Source organism: Lissotriton vulgaris, chromosome 4_1 (assembly GCF_964263255.1).
Source record: "Lissotriton vulgaris chromosome 4_1, aLisVul1.2, whole genome shotgun sequence".
Classification (NCBI taxonomy): domain Eukaryota; kingdom Metazoa; phylum Chordata; class Amphibia; order Caudata; family Salamandridae; genus Lissotriton; species Lissotriton vulgaris.
The window spans coordinates 610,687,687-610,708,815 of record NC_141691.1 but is presented as its reverse complement, the minus strand read 5'-3'; the positions used below and the strand labels follow the sequence as shown (position 1 = coordinate 610,708,815).

The window sequence follows — 21,129 nt, the reverse complement described above, 5'->3', positions numbered from 1 at the left end:
TTTCTCTTCTCGTCACCTGCTTCAATTTTACTCACAGCGGATGTATATGAAGGGTTTCAGGGACTAACAAGGTCCACCGTCCACTGTCCGTCGGGCTAAGGACAGGCCTTTAGCGAGGAAAGCGGGGCGACAATGTGGTGACAAATATCACTTGTTGTTTCCCTGTTCTTTCACTTTGATAGTGCAGGCCTATAGAAAACATAGCCAACTGGGAAACTGACCTTTATCAGTGTTTACCAAAATTATGTTGTTATAGGGAACAAAAAAATTGCTTTAAGTCGTTCGGTATTTATTGGCTCATAAATGAAATAAACTACATCCTATCTCATTTGGCTTTTTCACAAACTGTAAAAACGTAAGATCACACCTCGTAGTATAATTTTATTGAATTTCTTGTGATACGAAGCTGCATATTTGGCCCACGTGGCTTATATAAAAAAATTAAAGTGGAAGCAGAAGGAAGGGCTTCCCAGAAAGGGTTGAACAAAACGAAGTTCACATAACTGCCAGAAAAATTACACTTTTGCTAGATTATTAGATTTACAAACTGCATGAGTGTCGTTACATGTAATTCCATTTAAACAGTTAGTATGTTTGCAAATATCCTTTAAAAGTATTTGTAAGCGATATGTATTTAGAGAGCAGGAGAAAGAAGGAGAGAGAGTGAGCGAGAGAGGCACACTATCTTGTACGCCGCTATACCTGAGTCTCCTCACTGCCCAATCAGAGAAGATAGGTTTCACTAAATGTACTTTGTGTTAGCTTTGCCGGAGCTGCAAAGTAGACCTCATGAAGAAAGTGTGAGACACCTTATTTCCAACAAATGAAGAAGGCAGTGATAAACACAAGGAGATGAAGAATGAAGTCTAGATAAATTAGAAAATCGTATTGTCAAGGAATGATATCTCAAGAAGTTGGTGCCAGCGCAAGATTTCAATATGTGCACTTTTTACAAATTCTGGAGGAAGAAAATGTATAACATGTCAAATTAAAAGGCTCTTCAGCATTTCAGATTTCTAATATAGAAGTCCTCAGTGAATATTGATGTTGAAAGCTCCTCAGGGGGCATATTTACAAGGGAATGGCAAAGCGTGGAGTTAAGCACACATTGCTAACGGCATGCTCCGCCATTCTGAAAATGCAGATATGAGCCATGTTCACAAGCATGCAGTGGACCCCTGTGTTTCCCCTAGTGCTGTTGTTAAAGCTAGCTACCTAGCGCCAACACAGGCACCCTTGCATCATAGTGCAAGGGTGTCTGCGTTGGGGGGAACGATTATTTATGTGCAGGAAGGTGTCCAAAATCGTGAATTGTAACTTCTGGGTGTGCTTTTTCTATGTGTGCAGCACACACAGAAATTGCAAATCGTCATTTTTTTAAATGATTGTTTAGGTGCAGGAAGGGACACCTTTCTGCACATGAACAGTCATTCATGGTGATTTGCAGTTTCTGTTTGTGCTGCACAATACAGCACACATAGAAAAAGCAAAAACAAGGAGAAATTAAGCATTTCTCCTCGTATCGCCATATTAAGAGAAGGTTTTCCCTGGTCTTAATTTTGGAGCTGACTCCTAGTCTCTGTCTCCTCTTTACGCCACCCTTGTAAATATGGGGTCAGCACCAAAACCAATGGGTGTTGCCGCGGAACGCCCACCGCAACACCTGTTTCACGCCCCTTTTACTCTGTAGGGTGAAAGGGGGCCTTATTTACAAGGTGGCGTTAAGCCACTTTGACTGGATTAATTCCACCTTGTAAATAAGGCAAAGCGTTTATCGCCACAGGAAAGTCACAAAAATTGACGTTCCTATGGTGATTGTAAATATGCCCCCAAGTGCCTAAAGACCAAACACAATTGACCGTTGAGTGCTCGTGATATGATCAATCCAAGGTACTGGGTTCCAGCTCAAAACTCTACAGTTGGGTTTTGAAACTTCTATGATACTCAACATAGTCCGGTGTGATAAAGTTAATGCCTGTATCTTATGAGTGTTCCATATGGTCAATCGGGGTTCATGTAATACCCTTTGCAAATTTTGAAAAATTCGAAGGCAGGACATTAAAGTGCTTCAAAATCAATTTCTAGGTAACGCGCAAACTCAAAACATGAGTGTTACAAAAACTAGCGTAATGGTTTCCATGGGACTGAATGACATCTTACTAAAAAATGGGAAAGTGCTGGTTGTAGGTAAATGATGCCCTTATTATACCAATTCTGTGTCATTTTCACATTGAATCCTTTATGCCCACAGATTTTCAGACAATATTTATTTTTGACATTAGTAACATTTTAATAAATTACAAAAATCTGGATCAATTATGTTTTCAAAACAGAAGGCATACTTTGAGGCATGCAGCCAGCAGAGAGGTTAAAATTGAATACTCTCTTCCTGCATGGGAAAAGGGTTGTCAAATATTTGTGAAAATTTATTTTAAGTATAGCTAACCAATCCCTAATTGCAACTTGCTTTTTTGCACAGGTTGAGGCACTACATGATTTTGAGGCAGCCAATGCAGATGAGCTCAACTTAAAACGAGGCGACGTTGTGCTAGTCATCCCTTCAGAGGCGGAATCTGATCAGGTAATGCAAGAGCATCAACAATGCAGCACACACGTAGGGATTGGTTGGGGCAGAATCATATTTATTTATTCTCAGAAGACTCTACCACTATATGCTCTAACACAATAGGGGATTTTAAACGAGACCTAATTCTATGCTGAAGCCCCAGCAAAGTTCTAGAAATCCTGCTGACAGCTATAGGGTAGCAAAACACTGTAAGCCCGCTTGGCGAAAACTTGAATGTAAAATGTTGATCACTAGATATGCAATGGGTTCTCAAGAAAAAGTGGTAACCCTATCCCATTAGGAAACACATTCCTACATATAATGTTCTCTGTTTATTTTTATTTTTTTTAAATTTTTGAAAACCTTTATTCAGAGCAGAGCACACAGCTATTCAGCCTGACATCCCGGAGGCAAGGCAGCATGGGTAACAGGAGAGCAATAGTGCAAAAAGATCCAAACATAATCGTCAAAGGTTATTTTTATATTAAGGTAAGAATGCAACAAAGAGCGCCCGGGGGCGCGAAAATGGCAATAGAGTCAATATGAATCAGGGCGTCAGGGACGGGTAGGGGAGGAAAATCAGGGAAGCGGTCATCCAGGAGGGGATGTCAGAATGGGAAGGAGGGGGGGGGAGGACAACAGGAGAATGCAATACATCAGAGCTCAGTTGGTGTTACAGGTCAGGGCGGCACATGATCGTCCAGAGAGACTGGTTCAGGTGGCAAGCACACATCTCCCCTATATTCATTCCAGGCCCCCCACACTTTATTCCAGGTTTGAGGTCTCCCTCTTGCCACATAGACTGTCTTCTCCCGGAACATGCACCAGTCCATGTTAGCTTTCCATTGTACCACCAGGGGGGCCGTGGACGCACCCCACTTCTGAGCAATGTCCCTTTTGGCCACCATGTTCCCAAGGGTCACCCACCTAGTCTGCGCTACGCTGTGGTCAGAAGGTTCCCATACGTTCAGAAGGCATCTACGAGCTTCCGCGTGAGCAATCACGCCAGTAACTTCTTCCATGATTCGGTGCACCCTCCTCCAGTAGGAGGCTATTACGGGGCATTCCCAAAGGATATGTAGGAAAGTGGCGAGGGCCCCGCAACCTCTGCGGCAGAGCCCGTCAGGCGAATATCCCATGTGCATCAATTGGGGCCCCGTCACATACACCCGGTGCAAGATCTTGAACTGCACGAGGCGGAGACGGGAGGAAATTGCAACCTCTTTAGGGGAGGAAATTGCGCTTTGCCAATCTTCATCATCGAGTTCCAGGCCATCCGCCACCCACTGGTCCCGCAAGCCAAGAAGGAGATCTGTGTACACGTTTTTCAATTTTTTATATGACAGGGAAATCGCGCTATCCGGCATGTGGCCATCCAGTATACTGTCCTCCAGAGGGGAACTTTCCGGAATGTCGCCGTCTGGCGGTGTAGCCGAGAGCAGCGCATGCCTCAGCTGGGCGTAACGGAAAAACTCTGTCGCACCCAGTTGGTATTCAGTTTGCAGCTGGGGAAAGGTCTTAATCGTGCCCTTGGAAAGCATGTCCTCAACTCTGCTGATTCCGATGAGGTCCCATTTATCAAACCCCTTGGTGTGCCACAGTCTACCCAGGATGTCCGAATCAAAAAGGGGAGTGAACCTAGTTAGTCTGCCTTGCCAACCCTGCGCCTTGGTGACCGCCCGCCATATGTGGACCGCCGTCCGTGTAGGGCCCGTCAACCGCCGGTCGAAGGACTTCGAGTATAGGGCCCGATAATAGTTGCCGTCGCCCAATAACAACCTATCCATGGCATAGCCGGGACTACCCACAGGGCCGTAGAATCCATGGTTGAGGGCGGCGAGTTGAGAGGACCAGTAGTAGCGGCGCACGTCCGGGAGGGCAATGCCGCCGTCATACCACGGAAGCGTGAGTTTATGGATGGCAACACGAGGCCGACCATCCCAGAGAAGGGTTCGCAGGAGGCCTTCGAGGTCTCGGAAGTAGCGCGCCGGGATCGGATCTTGGGCGTTCTGCAGGGCATACAAGAATCTGGGCAGGGACACCATCTTGAACAACGCAGCACGGCCAAGGAGAGAGAGTGGGAGCCTACGTCAGCTGTCTACATCGCGTTGCAGACGCTGGAGAGGAGGAAGTAAGTTGAGGTCATACCGTAACTTGGTATTGCCAGAGATGTGGATGCCCAAATACTTGAAGCTACGTACGGCAATCTGAATGTTGCAGCCCCTGGGAAGTCGTGGAGTATCTCCTTTAAGGACGTATAGGGACGACTTGACCCAATTTATAATCAGTCCCGAATAACGTCCGAAGAGTCTAAGTACGTCACAGGCCACGATGAGGGACTTGCAGGGGGAAGTCAAATAAAGTAAGATGTCATCGGCATACAAGGACACCCTGTCTTCAAAACCAGGGGCCCAAGGAATACCGTGTAAATCAGGATGCACACGCAGTAAGGCTGCGAGCGGTTCAAGGGCCAAGGCGAACAGAAGGGGCGACAGGGGACAACCCTGTCTGGTGCCCCGATGTAAAGGGAATGGCGTCGACAGGCGGCCGTTGACCGTGACATTGGCCATCGGTTCAGCGTATAATAGCTTCACCCAGCTCACAAAAATTGGCCCAAAGCCAAGTTTGGACAGCACTGCCCAGAGGTATGGCCACTCGAGAGAATCGAAAGCCATCGTGGCGTCGAGGGACGCGAGGACAGCTGGCTCGTCGAGGGTGTGGGCTCTAGCCATGACACCATGAAGGCGCCGCAGATTGAGGGCGGTGTTGCGGTGGGGGATGAAGCCCGACTGGTCAGGGTGGACGAGATCGCCAATGACACCAATCAGCCGGCTGGCAAGCAACTTGGCAAGGACCTTAGGTTCCACATTCAGGAGGGAAATAGGGCGGTACGATCGGCAAACATCTCGTGGTTTACCCTCTTTGTGGATGACCACAATAGTAGCCAACCTCTGATCCAGGGGGAGACGGCCCCTCTCGAAGGATTCTAGGAACATTTTCCGCAGGTGCGGAGACACCGCGTCCGGGCAGATTTTATACAGTTCAACCGGGATGCCGTTAGGCCTGGAGGCCTTACCAGAGCGTAGGGAACGGATCGCCAGAGCAATCTCGTCAGCGGTGATCTCCCTATCCAAGTCCGCGCGTTCGTCCTCGGAAAGGCAGGGAAGTTCAATACCCGAGAGGAAAGCCGACGAGTCCGCCTCCGAAAAGTCCAAAGCGTAACTAGCAAAGGAGCCGACAATGGCATCCGGGTCCGTGAGGACCACTCCGTCGTCCCCCAAGAGTTCAGGCACCACTCGGCTGACCATCTCCCTCCTGTCCAACCAAGCCAGCAACTTCCCAGCCTTGTCGCCCACATCATAGACACGGCCCTGCTGCTCTCTAGCCAGAGTGAGTGCTGCATTCGTGGCAAGATCGTGGTATTCCGCTTGCTTCAGCGAGAGGGTATGCAAAATCGAGGGGTCTGGCTCGGGTCCCAGCTGGGACTCGAGACTCAAGACCTCTTGCTCAACATTCAGCAAGTCGGAATCCCTATTCCGACGGGCCTCCGCAATGAGCGCCTGGGCTTCACCCCTGAGCACCGTCTTAAAGGCTTCCCACAACGTAACGGCCGATCTAACCGAGCCCATGTTTTCGACGAAATAAAGGTCAATGGCTTTGGCTAGGAGGGAGCGGGTCTTGATGTTGCGGAAATACCACGGATTGACCATAGCCGGTCGCTCCGACAAGACCACGCCAAAGTCAAATGAGACCCACAACGGGGAGTGATCGGAAATGCCCCGCGCCAAGAAGCGGGCTTCGGAAACGGCCGATGCGTGCGATGCCAGTGTAAGGATGTAATCAATGCGGGAAAGGCTCCCATGCGCACCCGAGAGAAAGGAAAATGGACGGAGTGTCGGGTGTAGAAGACGCCAGCCGTCCACCAGGCCCATAGACTCAAGGAAGGAGGGCAGCCACATCTGCGAGCTACGCAGGCCCCGAGACGGTTGGCGATCAAGCAGACCAGAACAAACCGAGTTTAAGTCCCCTCCCACTATTAACAGGCCAGCCGGCATAGACAAAATGGCACCACCAAGGTCCTGAAAGGTACTGGATTGCAACCCAGGGGGGACGTACACAGAAAACAACGTAAGGGAATGCCCTTCCCATCTTCCCGCCACGGCAGCGTAACGCCCCCTGTCATCAATCATGGTGACATCTATTTCTAAGGGAAGGGACGCGCGCATAAGGATACCCGCCCCCCGGGATCCGGAAGAGAACCCCGAATGAGCCACCATTTTGTAGCCTTTGCGATTCAATGCTTTACACGTATTCCCCACCAAATGTGTCTCTTGAAGGAGGACAATATCAGGCATGTGACGTTTGATCAGTTGTATCACCACCCCTCTTTTGACTCGGTCTCCCAACCCGTTAACATTCCAACTGAGAATCCTTAACTTTCTACCCCCCATCACCCCGCAGCCCGCCCCACCCAGTCCCGCAAGACACCCATATCAAATACAGTTCAGGAGCATAAAAGACCCATTGCCAAACATAGGAAAGAAAGGAAAAACCAGCAAACAAGATAACTCTCCCCAACACAGCCCCCACCCTGCACCCCTGCATCAGACTAAAAAGCCCTCCCAACCAGCAGTGTGCCTGTCGCCCCATTAACTAATCTACGAAAGACCCAGAGGAGTAAGGAATCTCCATGAATACGCCCCACCACCCACCATGTAAGCGAAGGAGAGTCAGTTCTGTTACGAGTACCAGCTGCGGCAGTCATTCGAGGCGGGGGTGCCACCAGCCCCGCACTTAGTCTCGTTGTTCCGCTCCACCAGAGGCGCCTCCACCATTATCTTCATGTTCATCCCGACGAGGCAAGACAGTGTCCAACCATTCACTGACGTTTTCAGGGAAGTCAAAGAAAAGGGCACGTCCCTTATGCTCAACACGAAGTTTAGCGGGGAACACCATTGAGTATTTGAGATCCATATCCCTGAGACGCCTTTTCACTCCCGCGTAGCTCTGGCGTTGGCGCTGTACCGACCTGGTGAAGTCCGGATAGAAATGCACCTCCGCATTCTGGTATTGGAGTGGCCCATGCGATCTAGAAGCTTGTAGGATCACATCCCGATCTCTAAAGTTGAGGAGGCGCGCCACAATCGGCCGTGGCGCCACCCCTGTCTTCGGCGGGCCACCCGGTACTCGGTGGGCACGTTCCACCGAGAAAAAGTTGCTCAGTCCAGAGGGTGCCAAATGGGTTTTAACCAAGTCCTCCACAAACAGGTCCGCCGCTGCATCTTCGGATCCCTCTGGTACGCCGACTATACGGACGTTCTTACGCCTGGCTCGCCTTTCAAAGTCCTCCAGCCGCCTCGAGAATAGATCAGTGGTCATCCGCAGATTGCGGACCTCAGTCTGCAGCTCGGAAACATCGGAGGTCAGGCTGGAGGTCTTAATATCTAGCGCCTTCACATGCTCGTTGGTCTTGCCCAAGTCGGCCCTTATAAGAGTAATGTCAACGGCCATTGAGTCCACTTTGTGATTCAGAGTGTCGTGCCGCTGTTGCATGTCGGCCCGGAGACTCGTGATGGCACCCATGATGTCAATGAGGGTAGGGTCCGATCCGTCCGGCGAGCTCGTCGATGGGGGCCCTTTAGACACGGCCCCCGATGCAGGCGGTGACTTTAGGTTCACATAGCGCTCGATGCGATTCTGCTGCGTTTGCGACTTGCCCCGGCCACCTTTGTTCGATGCCCTGTCCGGATCGCCTCTGCCCGCCATGATGAGTTGGAGAGAACAAAGGCAAGGCGCCCCCAAGTCCGGGTCCGAAGCCAAAGGGCAGGCAGGGCCGGGGAGACAAGACCAGGGTGTAGAAGGCGCAAGCTGGAAGACTATCACTCCGCCAGTTAGGGCGTCAGGCGGTCACTACGCAGTCCAATCGTGTGAAGTGGCGAAGTCCGGAGGGACAATGGCACCGTCACGGAGCGGAGTTCAGCTCGACGTAACTCTGCACAGGAATCACCGATTTGGAAGCCGATTGCAGTCCCCGCCTCAGCAGACCACCAGCAAGAAAGTTCCACCAACGTGGATCAGGATTTCAAACAGGATATTTGCGGTGGGTCGGACGGTCCACGGAGCTCCGAGCTTACGCGGCCATCTTGGTTGCTCGCGAAGCTCCTCCCCTGTTCTCTGTTTATTAACATTCTTTCTAAAATATACTTTTTCCTTTTGTAATGATGATTAATGTTCTATTTTTCTGTTAATGTTAAGTTCAATGGAAAACTAACTTAAAAATTTCCAAAATCTGGCAAAAGATTAAAACAACTCTTCCTCCATGAAAAAATTCCTCATGTATAGACAACAGTTGTATGTGAAGATATCAAGTAGAAAAACATCAAGAGCCAACATATTGAAGTTTAAATATTGAGGATGACAGTTTTGAGGCGATAAGTGCATATAGGTAAGAACAGATTTACAATTTTTAACTGCACATCTTCGTACCTTGAATATATTTATTTTATCAAGGCATATGTTAGACCTGTCATCCTTAGGATGAACTTCTCCAAACCTTTTGCCTGCATACCTCCAGTTTTTGATGTATCTTTAGGTCTCGCGTAGTCATGCAGCCCGAAAGCGCTGCCATCGCTTTGCGAGGCATGTAGTATACACTATAGCTGGGGGAAAATCTGCCCACTTTCCATCTATAAGTTTCATTGACTTCCATTATAAATTGAGCATTCTGATTGGTTTTTAGGTTCTTGGTCCCGCCTCCTGACAGCCATGTCGTCATTAGTATTCTTCCGAGGCTATCAGCCCTTTTACTGTTAAAACCGTTTTGTTCCCATCTCTCTAACCCTTCCCTCCTGCAGTACCCGTGATGTTATGAGAGGGTCCCAATTCAAAGTTTTGTTAAAGACATTTCCCAAGTAATTAAAATTTTGAACTTTTTCGATAACCAAGTTATCCACAACAAATTTACGGGTTTTGGTCTTATTTGGGCCACAGACCATTGTGAATGATTTTGTGAAGTTTGCCTTTAGGTCTAAACCCAGCATAAATTCATTAAAAGCGTTCAAGCATATTTGCATACTATTTGCAGTCAAAGTTATTAACACAGTATCATCTGCGTAAGACAATAAAGGTATGTATTTGCCATTAATTTTAGAAACCTTTTTCCATCAAGAATTTTTCTAAACCATTTGTATAAACTAAAAGCAAAAAAGGGGCCAAAATACAGCCTTGGCGAACACCTTCCGTTGTTGGAATGGGCCCTGTCTTTTTGCCCCGAGGCCCATATCGAATGGCCACGGAGGTAGCAGCATGTAATCTACGTAGCAAAGTGACCAACGGTTCCTCAAAGCCCATAGACTTCATTAGTAGCCACAATTTCTTCCTGCACACAGTATCAAAGGCGCTGGATAAGTCCATAAAGGCCAGGTGCATAGAGACACCCCTGGCCTTTATGTACTTACCCATAATCAGGGCCAAATTGAGATACTGCTCCGTTGTTCCTCTACCATTTCTGAAGCCATATTGTGAATCCACAATGAGGCCAGAAGAGTTTTCCCATGTCTCTAGGCGAGCCAATATTACTCTCCCCAATAGCTTGCAAGATGCATCTATTAGGGAGATTGGCCTGTAACAACAGGGATCTCTTTTTTAAAAATTGGCACTGCTACTTCCTCTTTCCATGATGATGGAATGCGCCCCACAATAATTGCCTAAAAAACATTAAGCAGTAGAGGTACCCAAACTACAGGATTATTTTTAAACAAGTCCAAGGGTACAGCATCAGGGCCTGGTGCCTTAAGTGACATACCTCTTCTTAAGGCCTCCTCCACTTCACCTAAAGTGAGCGAGAGGCTAAGCTGTTGTGCAGTCTCAATATTAAGATGGATTTCGTCCTCACTTTCGTTTGTCAAAGTAATACCATTTGGATTAAAAATCCTGGAGTAATGGGACTCCCAACCCCTATTTTTCTTTGCACTCAGCTTGCAAAGCTTGTCATAAAGTGTCTCCCGTCTCCATCCGAAGACTTACTATGCACAATAAATCCATTCTCGGACAATAGACTGTTGAAGTTTTGATCAGAATTCATATGTTACCTTGTTAAATTGCGGTATATTAGTGCTCCCTTAACTGCTGAGATTTTTAAGGTGAGGGTGAAGCTTTTTCTTATGTTAGTACATGCTCAACTTTCAATCATTTATTGCAATGAGAAATATTAAAATGTATAATACCTCACATTTCTTGACAAACGAATTTCTTGGTGACCCCTGTGTATGCATGAGCACTCACTGGCTGGCCCCAATTAACACCATCTGATTAGCCGGTTTTCCTCTGCACCGCATCAGACACCGAAAAGGGAATACATTGCATTTAATTAATGCTTCTCAGTGACACTGATCGGAGGCTATGTTTAAGGACAGTGAGGGAGAGCGCACCATGTTTGTTTTTTCCATCTTTGGTGGTGGTGCTGCTGTGATGGGGTGGTGGTGCTGCCGTGATGGGATTGTAATGGGGGGGCGACCGGTGAGGGAACAGCTCTGCCCCTAATGTTAGTTTAATTCATCATCACAGACTTTAATTTCAAGTGAGCCGTCAGGTGCCGCAATTAAACAATACTATAGAATGTAGCTTGGGCTATGGACGCATGTCCAGAGCTTGTTTAATTTGTAGATTTATACAGCGCCGCTTAGCCCTGGTGAGGGCAACCAGGCGCTATACATGGGCACAAGGAGGTTGCTATACATGGGCACAAGGAGGTTAAGTGAATTGCCCAGACTCACAGGATGTTGCAAGATTCGAACCGGGATCCCTGGATCCGTAATCGTCAGCTCTGGCCGCTGCGCCATGCCCCATCCTTTCAGCTGTACTACCCCAAATAATTGTAAAAAAATTTGAGGAAAGTGCCCGATCATAAATGGTGTGAGTGTCATTGCAGGGTTTGGAAAAGCCACTGCGCATAAAATGCAGAATTTGCTAGTACCAATTTTTTTGGGGCGGCGTTAGAAATACTTTCTCATTTAAATCGACTGATATTTTTAATATGCACAATGTCTTTCTGTTTCTTTTTCTACAAATATGGTGATATCAACACACTGTGCTGACTGGAATGAGTGCTCAGTGAAAAGGCTTTTTTCTTTAATTATTTAAAAAAAAGAAATCTTCCTCTTATTCTGAAGGTTTTGCTTTTAGCAGCAATGCCAGTATGACACTCCAAGTTACATTCTATCGGCTGTGGCACTCCTTTCTTTATCCATTAGAAGGATGAATAGAGGAGTCTGCCCTCCTGGTCCACGATTCTGTGCTCTGAGGATTGCACACTAGCCTCAGTAGCACGTGCTCAACCCACTGAGTCTCTGTAGGGGACCCGCTCTTGTTTGAAATTTGGGTTGCATCGTCTTTATGCTGCTATAACCCGTTCTCCAGGAATTATGCGTTTGTGATGTGCAATGAAAAGTAAATGATAGATTAAATGAAATTAAATGCAAATTTGAACCTCTGACAGCTAGTTAGTGAGATTATGCAGACCTTTCGCTGATTGACGATGCGGAAATAATATTGTGCGCTACACGAGCACCCGTAGACAATAATATTTTTTTCAAATCTTGTGCTTTCAGTGATATGACCACCGAAGGCCCTGATTTTATATTAAAAACAGAGCTTTTGACTGTACCATTGCCTGCCGAAAGGCAATATTTCTCTCCATGTGTTCCCATACCTGGCATGTCATGCAATTTGGTGCTTACTTTCCCTCCATTTGAAAGAATAGTAGATGTTTCAGCACCCAGGCTAATGTGCTGCATAGCTAAATACATATAAGATCCCATGGGCGAGACCGATTGCATTGCAAATGCTTGTTTTGTTGGCCTTAGGACTCTGAGCACTTTATCACTGCTGACCAGTGCTAAGGCGCATGCTCTTCTCCTCTAAGCATTGTGAAATTGATGCATACCTGATTGGCATATTTAGTTTACTTATAACTCCCTAGTAAAGTGGTGTACCATATGCCCAAGGCCTGTAATCTAAATGCTACTAGTGAGCCTGCAGCACTGGTTGTGCCACCCAAACAAGTAGCCTTTCAAACCTGTGTGTGTAGTTTCCAGTGTGCAGTTTACGTCCACTTTGACTTGGCATTAAAAATCACTTGCCAAGCCTGAACTTCCCTTATATTACACTTAGGTCAACCCGAAGGTAGGCTCTAGATAGCCCTATGGGCACAGTGCTGTGTAACTGAAAGGAAAGGTAGGACATGTACTTTCAAGTTCTACATGTCCTGGTAGTGACAAACTGATAAATTAGTTTTTCATTACTGTGAGGCCTACTCCTTTCATAGGCTTTGATGATCTCTGCCACCGAGCTAGTTTGTGGAGTCAAGCATTCTAGCCACATCACACGCATGTAATGAGAATTACATTAGTTTACAGTAAACGCCAAATTAAATTAAACCTTGTCTGCATCACACTCAAATCCATGTACATGCAAAAGTTATCCTCCTGATCAGCTACTCTAAATATTTTTGTGGGGGCATCAAAACAATCCTCGAGCAAAGAGGTGTGAATTTTCCAAACCAAGAAGTTTAAATCCCAAAAGACCAGCCTGTATTATCAAAAAAGCACAAAACATTCCCTTACAACATTGTTTGTTTGATTCTGGGCTTAGTTACTACTGTCATTCCGCTTGTTTTATGAGCAGGTCAGCCTTGCTCATAGAACAAGCTTCGCTAACTAAAGAAAGCGAGCCCAGATTTTAAAAACGGTGTTGCTTGGCTAACACCAGCACCAAAGAAAATGGCACTCAAGCAGCAGCTCTCTCTGCTGCAACTCTTGGCTAACCAGGGGGGTCGGAGGAAGACCTTTGGGCCACATGAGAAGGTGATCTGAGCCGCCAGTGGCCAGTGGGACGTACTTTGAGATCCATTTCTGTAGCCAGTCCATGCGCCATCATGGTCGGCCGGAACATGCAAATATGTGCCGGTCTGGTGCGACCAGATTGCCTGTGCCTTACCTTGACAAGGATTGTGGTTGCTGCTTTACCAGGACTCACACTTCAGTCAACCAGTAACCCAATTTCTTACATTATGGATGTAAACAATATGGGGTTAGTGGACTAGTAGTAAGATTAAGAGATTAATGGTATGGGGTAAGAGGTCATGGGTAACGGGATTATGGGGTTTTAAGTGGTGAAAAGGATATATATGTTTGTGTGTGTACATATATATAGATAGATAGATAGATAGATAGATAGATAGATAGATAGATAGATAGATAGATAGATAGATAGATAGATAGATAGATATTTAGATAGATAGATAGATAGATGGATAGATAGACAAACAGTTGGATAGATCGATAGATAGCTAGCTAGATAGACAAACAGATAGTCGGATAGACAGACAGACCGATGGATAGACAGACGGATAGATAGATAGATAGATAGATAGATAGATCGATAGATAGATAGATAGATAGATAGATAGATAGATAGATAGATAGATAGATAGATAGATAGATAGATAGATAGATAGATAGATAGATAGATAGATAGATAGATAGATAGATAGATAGATAGATAGATAGATAGATAGATAGATAGATAGATAGGCAGGCAGGCAGGCAGGCAGGCAGGCAGGCAGGCAGGCAGACAGACAGACAGACAGACAGACAGACAGACAGACAGACAGACAGACAGATAGACAGAGATCTGCCATTTATTGCTATTGTCGAGTGTGGGGAGAGTCATCACATAACAAGTGAAATCATATTGAAAAGGCCTAGAGACTATCAGGACAATTATTCACCGACATAAAGTCACTGTTCTATGCAGTCTGTAAGACAGAAAAATTTATTTTCTCATGTCAATTTTGCTATACTGTTGTCATTACATGGATTTTGACTTTTGTACCTTAAATGGGATTGTATTAGGACATCACTTCTAAATAGCATGTTATTGTTTCGATTCCCACTTATTTCCACAGCCATGGCATAAAAAAGGACAAATTCCATGGGCCTGATTCACAAAAGTAATGTGAGACAAAATCCTAATTTTATGACTTTCGTTATTCACAAAAGGAATTTAGAAGTAGTAAAGTTATACCTTACTACTCTAAATGCCTTTTGTGAATACCGAAAGTCGTAAAGTTAGGATTTTGTCTCAGTTTAGGAGTAGTAAAATTAGAAATCCTAACTTTACTACCCCTAAATGCCTTTGAGAATACCGAAAGTCGTAAAGTTAGGATTTTGTGTCAGATTACTTTTGTGAATCGGCCCTTTTATTACTACCATAGTGCACGGAAGCATAAGGCTGGCCTGGGACATGCATTAATATGAAAAACATTCATGTCAAACTGTGCAGTGTAATCTGATAGGTAACAAACCTCTTGTCAATATTGATATTCTTGCTCATACATGCTTCCGGTGAGTATGACTTCCCTTTCCAGTTTTCTAGTCTCAGTGATAGGCTCAGATGGTCTCCTACAAATATTCGTTTATGCAGTAATTGAAACTGTCTGCGCTCAGTGTACATTCAACACATCATGGAATGGAAGCCCTGCATAATTTAATAGTGGTGTCGTTTTTGGACAAGTAGAGTGTTTCGAGAAAACATTAGAAATCATTACTCTTCTTGGCCTGAGTGATTTGCAGCTCGTTTTTACTAAGAACATTTTTATGTGTGTCTGTGCTGTGAAAGTGCTTCCTAATAAGCTTGACAGTGTGATGGAAGGCAGCGGCTCAACATTCATTGGACATAGAGCTTTCCACAGTCATTTTTACAAACAGATTAAAAAAACGCAAACAACGAAACTGCAGTGTGGTACAACTGCCATTCTTTTAAATGTCCTTGTTTACTTTGTCTGGTCAGCTCTAGGGTAAAACCACACCTGGAGGCAGGCGAGGGTACCATCAGCAGCAAATGCTGCCTCCCTGCAAGAAGGGGGAGATAAAATGAATTGTGTTTAGGACAATAAAATATATTTCCACAGGCAATTCTGGCTTCATGTTGCCATGAAAAAATTGATTTCTATTTTTAATATGGCCTTCCAATGGAACAACATGCTGCTTTGTAGGAAAAGGCCAGACAACTAAACATTTCTTCTTACCTTGTTCAAATTGTCTTCATTTTATGCAGCATGGGCTGGTTTAAATTTGCAGTTCGGGACTTGTTGGGGCTGAAAGCCCTCTGCATGCTTTTCAGAGCTGTGCTGCTGTGACTGGTGCTGTTTCCCTATTCTTTTATCCTGTGTTTCTTGAGTGAGCTCAACTATCTTGTACCCATTTGGGGTTCACAGCGTTAAACGACTAAATATCATAGAGCTGTAGTCTGAGCTCCAGGGGTCACCCAAAAGGGAAGTCGTCTTTTCAGAGATTGGCTACTGCCCTCTCTAGGTAGGCTCAGAGACACTGGCCATGGTGGCATCATGATGAAAGTGAAGTTACAGGTCTCCCACCGTAAAATATCTGAAAAGTCTCTCTGAACCAAGGTCCCTAACCTTCATATAAGGGGAATGCATGGAGCGTGGATGTACATACTTGTGTGTGTTTGTGGATAAGTCTGAGGTCGGTATGCATGTCTAATTAAATGCATGGTGCAGTTTATCGATGAAACATTTAAAATGGTGGTTGGCTCAGTGTTCATCTATCAATTGTAATCTTGGAGCCTGCAATTTCTACCTCAGACCCTCCAGTTCCTATTGCAGTTGTTGAAGGATTTGGACATCTTGTCTGAAGCTTATACACATTCTCTCAGAACAAGCTGAAAGTGGCCCAGGGGAACATATAAAGGATCATGTTCCCTACATGCATTGATTATACAGTATTCACACCCTCTGGGATTGGAGTATTCCCCCCAAAAATCAAACGTTGCGAAAGAGCAACTAATTATATACAATGGGGGCCTGTTTATGAGTCTGTTTGAGTCACTGTAGCACCACGCAACAGGTGCAAAAGCTAGACAAACCTTAAGACAGGTTTTTTAAGCTACGCATTGGCACTTTGTGTGGCTCTGAGTGGCTCCAAGAATCTGAAGTAATTCAACGAAGCACAAATCACTGCATTTCGTTACTCAGCCCATGGGCATTCGTGTGGGTGTTTCCACTTATATCCCGCTGATTTTGGTGCATCCCCAGATATACAAGAACTTGTAAATCTGAGGATGTGCTAAAATCTTTCACTTTCCAATGGGAGGCGTAACAAGAAGAAATATCCATCATTTCTCCTCATTTCTTCTTCTTTCCATGTGTGCTCTATTCCGTACCACACATTGAAAGAGGAATATGCCTCCCAGGATTGTTTTTGTGCAGGAATGTGCCCCTTCCTGCACACAAACATTCCCGCATGCAACGCAGGCACCCTTGCACCGTTTTACAAGGTTGCCTGTGTTGGCGCTAGGCTGTCCATTGTGTACCAGTGCATGGGAAAGGACAGCAGTGCGCTGCATTCCATTAAATACGGCACATTCCTGTCCTTTCCTTGTCACACAGTGCAGTGCAGCAAGGTGACTTGCTGCGCTGCACTACGTCTCAAAGCTCATAAATGAGCCCCTGGGTACTATTCATTCATGTGCCACAAAACAGCATTAGGACGTTTGGTGACCGGCGAGCTAATGATGCTGGCCTTCATCATAATGGATACAATTGTAGAAAAACGTGTTCCTCAAGATATGTGGGCTTATTTTTGGGGAAACAATTGAATTTATCAAGGCAAAAATTACTCGAAACTAAGATGTGGAGGACTGTAAGGAGCAATGTATTCAATCAAATCTCATTAATTGAAGCAGTAACACTATAACTAATGTCTGTGGAATATGCTTAGTCACATCCACATGCCACACTTGCTTACAAATGTGTCACTAAACCCCTGCCATGCATTCACTAAGCAATCATACACCCCAGCTAAACCTCACTAGGTTATGAAAATGTACAGTGCAACCACAGTTTTCTGGCAAATTCTCCATGTAAGCAACCATACCTAGACTATTTCTGCCTAAAGCATAATTAATGTCATCCCACAGACAGTACATTTGGTAACACAAAGTACGGATATTTGGGGATTTGGTGTAAGCCTACATTGTGTGAAATAATGCATGTACCACTTTTTTCATTCGTTTTGTTTCATTGATCTAAGGATTATACTTAGTGTTTCAGCACACTTTCGCCAAGATAATTGTACTCAAGATAACCATAAGTGCCTTGACTTTCAAGCCACCAGTAGTGACAATTAATGGATATACAACTATAGAGCAAATTTAGAGCATGGTTATGATGGTGGTGGAACCGCCACCGACAGCCTGTTGGTGGCGGTTTCACCACCATCGGAAGCAAGTTTTACGACTGCCACATTACAATGGCGGTACAAACCGGTCCTCGGAAGCTTGTTTCCGGTCCAGGGAAGACATGGCTTGGCAGTTCGGGCTGCACTGTTCCCATGAGGCACAGGGTCAGACTGATTTGCATATAGCCATGTCTGAACTGGTGTGGCAGAGTGGGCTAAAGAACGGTGATGGATTCAACCCAGATCTGTTGACTGGGTGTGAGTGTTTGATTGATTCAGATGCTCCGTCCATCACCACCCCCTTTTGTACCACAATACAATGACGGGCATGTCATTGGTGGTTGGAAAGACCAACCACCACAGTTCCGACTGGCCCAATCATATCCCTACAATGGCAGCGGTGCCTACCAGGGACCGCCATAGGGATTATGATCCGGCCTGCCTTTTTCATGGCGGGTAACCTGCCATGAAAAGGCAAGTGGAAAGGGACTTTTGGGACCCGCAGATGGCCCCCTTTCCCGTGCACCCCAGATAGGCACCCCGTACATATCCCTGCACCATGTGGCAGGCACCGAATGGTGCATGACACGTAGTGCAGGGATATGTGTGGGGTCTCAGTTTTGTAGTGCGGCAGGTGATGCACAGCACAGCAGCCGCCGCAAAATAAAACATGGTCAATGCCACGGTGGCGGTCACATTATAATTGGCCCGTGGGATCGGCCCCTTGTAGGTGAACAGTCCCAATCCCCAATACGATGGCGAATGGATTGAAGTCTATCCGCCATCATAATCAGCCCCTTAAATATTTGCTTAAAATAATTAATAAAATACCATGTTTCTCTCTTCAAGCTCGGAAGTCTATACACATTTCCTGCTTTCCACTGAAGACCAGGATTCTCATGCTAAACGTATATTTATTCAGCACAATATCACTTTGAAGATCAGTTTCAGCGCATCACCAGTAGTGTATTGGCTGCTACCACTCACTCCAGTGAAGTAGTGTGGCTCACTGGTTAGAGGCGGCAGACCCGAGAGCAGAGGATGGCCCGGGACCAGGGTTCGATTCCCGGTGCGGCAGGTTTCTGGACCAGGGTCAGCGGACTCGATAATTCTCTCGCCTCGGTGCCCACTCTGATCAGCGATCACACTCGGCAACTCTGGGCATTAGATTGCCTCATCTTCACTAACGGCCCCACCAGACCGCCGGGGATGCCTGGTCTCACCCTGGAGATACCCATTAAGGGTCCATCTCTCAGGGAAGCCAGGAAGGGTTTCTCAGCGGTCGAAGCGCCTTGGGACCCTCCGGGTAAGTAGTGCGCTATATAAATGCCTATACATACATACATAATAAATGTCATTGTGTCTTAGTCAACATTCCACCATTCTCATGGAAGCAAAATCAAAAGGCTCTCTTTTAGTTTTCTAAATGTCTATTCAGGGTATTAAGAAGCATGGGATTAATTAACAGGGCTCATCACCATTGGACTATAAAGTTAGAAAGTTCTAGACCCTTGGATAAAACATAAGTGGTCAATTGGAGTGATTCATCCAATGAAACCTAAGGATAATTTTCACAGTCATTAATTCAATGTCTCTCTGTTTTCCTCCTGCAGGAAGCTGGCTGGCTGACTGGGATCAAGGAGAGTGATTGGCTTCAGTTTAAAAAGATTCCGACATACAAGGGACTTTTCCCAGAAAACTTCACATCCCGCCTAAAATAGCTCCCATCGCAGGCACAGGCCTGTTAACAGGAAGCTCTTTCAGGAGGTTTCTCTTTTGCCTCTGGGCGAAGATTGGCAATCCCTTCGCTTTACAAACTGTTAACAGTTTTGGACTGGTGCCGGACAGGGCGTGATGGTGAAACATACCGTATATAATAAAAGAGAGCATGAATGCAAAAAGTAAATTAAAAAAAAGTATCCCTATTTGTTCAGTTGTATGCAGCGCACAGGGTTTGTTTGTGCTTTGTTGAAGCTACAGTACAGTGATCCTATATTTGATCCTATTTCATGAAAATCCGATTATCGTCCTGAAGAAGACCAGACCCTATTGTAACTTCTCTGCACTAAGTCTACTGTGTCAAGTCACCGCACAGCAGAAGATGCTATTACCAATCCTATGGTGATACACGGTAAAAGAAGCTGGAAGTTGTGTTTGTTCAAACCAATACTGCTGCAGACATTTCTCAATGTTATTTTTAGACACCTCTCTTCTCCTACACCCATATCTGTATATTTATATGACACACGGTCCAAGTCACATACGTTATCTGTCACCGTAGTTCTTTGCCTCTGTAGTCCCCTTGATCTGTTGCTTTCACACTCCGTGGCATAATGGTAAATAGTTTTGTTTTGCCAAGCAAAACTAGCTCCTATATTGCCAAAGCATTATTGAGGTATCTATGTTTCTAATGTGTATTTTTTCATAAAGTATGAGGCACAGCAAGCTCAGAGTTCATGCTCAAATATCCTGCATATCAAGCGAGCATCTATCTCAGTTTTTGCTCAGCTGCTAGCTTCAGGTCAGGCTAAGACTGCTGGGTTTGTTTATAGGGTAAGATCAACCTTTATTTATGTACTTATTTATTTTTCATTTTTTGTTGTTTGGATGATGCAACTGCAGTGTACGTAATGATGAATTCCATAGTTTTCAAGGACACCGCCACCTATTCTTTTCAAGACACACAGTATGATGCAACCTCTATCGAGATATACTTTGTAACTAATATGTTTTTCTGTGTTGTGTCAAACCGAATAAAACTTTGATTATGTCCTATAATATGCATTTTCTAGAGGATTGTGTTGTTTTTGATTAACTGGTGACTTTTTAGCTTTGCACCTTATATGCTTTCATTGGGGAAATCTAGCAAATGCGTTCTTTCTGATTAATTTAAGGATTTTGATTTACTTCTTATATGTTGATTGAGTTTTCTTCATAGCATTGATACCATTGAACTATCCTGCATTTTACCGCAGCATTAATCAGAATTACTGAATATTCCTATTGTTCATTAAATATTCAAGCATTGAGTCCTTAAACCTATCAGCAGTGTTGTTACAGTAAATTAGATCCTATAGCTGGTTCTCCCTCCTAGGAACTGGTCCCTTACCGGTCGCTGCATAGCTGCTCCTATTATGTTAATAGCAATCTGATCATGTGTCTCTAGGGCGTGTTACTGCCAATTTTCTGACATACCCTGAGAGCGTGTAAGCACCTGCTCTGTCATCTCAGAAATAATGGAGAACATCTTTGTCCAGTATGATAATAACATGAGGCAAGTCCATGCACAGTGTCTGCTTCACGGTA

At 45.3% G+C, this 21,129-nt stretch overlaps 1 protein-coding gene across 6 annotated transcripts in view; it reads left to right on the top strand.

The window, feature by feature from the left end:
• Positions 1 to 20,606, top strand: part of AMPH (amphiphysin) — a 987,297-nt gene extending 966,691 nt beyond the window's left edge. For all 6 annotated transcript variants that reach the window (XM_086964852.1, XM_086964854.1, XM_086964849.1 and 3 more), the window contains 2 exons: positions 2,480 to 2,581; positions 19,437 to 20,606. In XM_086964852.1, coding sequence (XP_086820978.1) covers positions 2,480 to 2,581; positions 19,437 to 19,544 — 210 coding nt within the window. In that variant the 3' untranslated portion in view covers positions 19,545 to 20,606. The remainder of the gene's footprint in view (positions 1 to 2,479; positions 2,582 to 19,436) is intronic.
• The last annotated feature ends 523 nt before the right edge of the window (positions 20,607 to 21,129 follow it).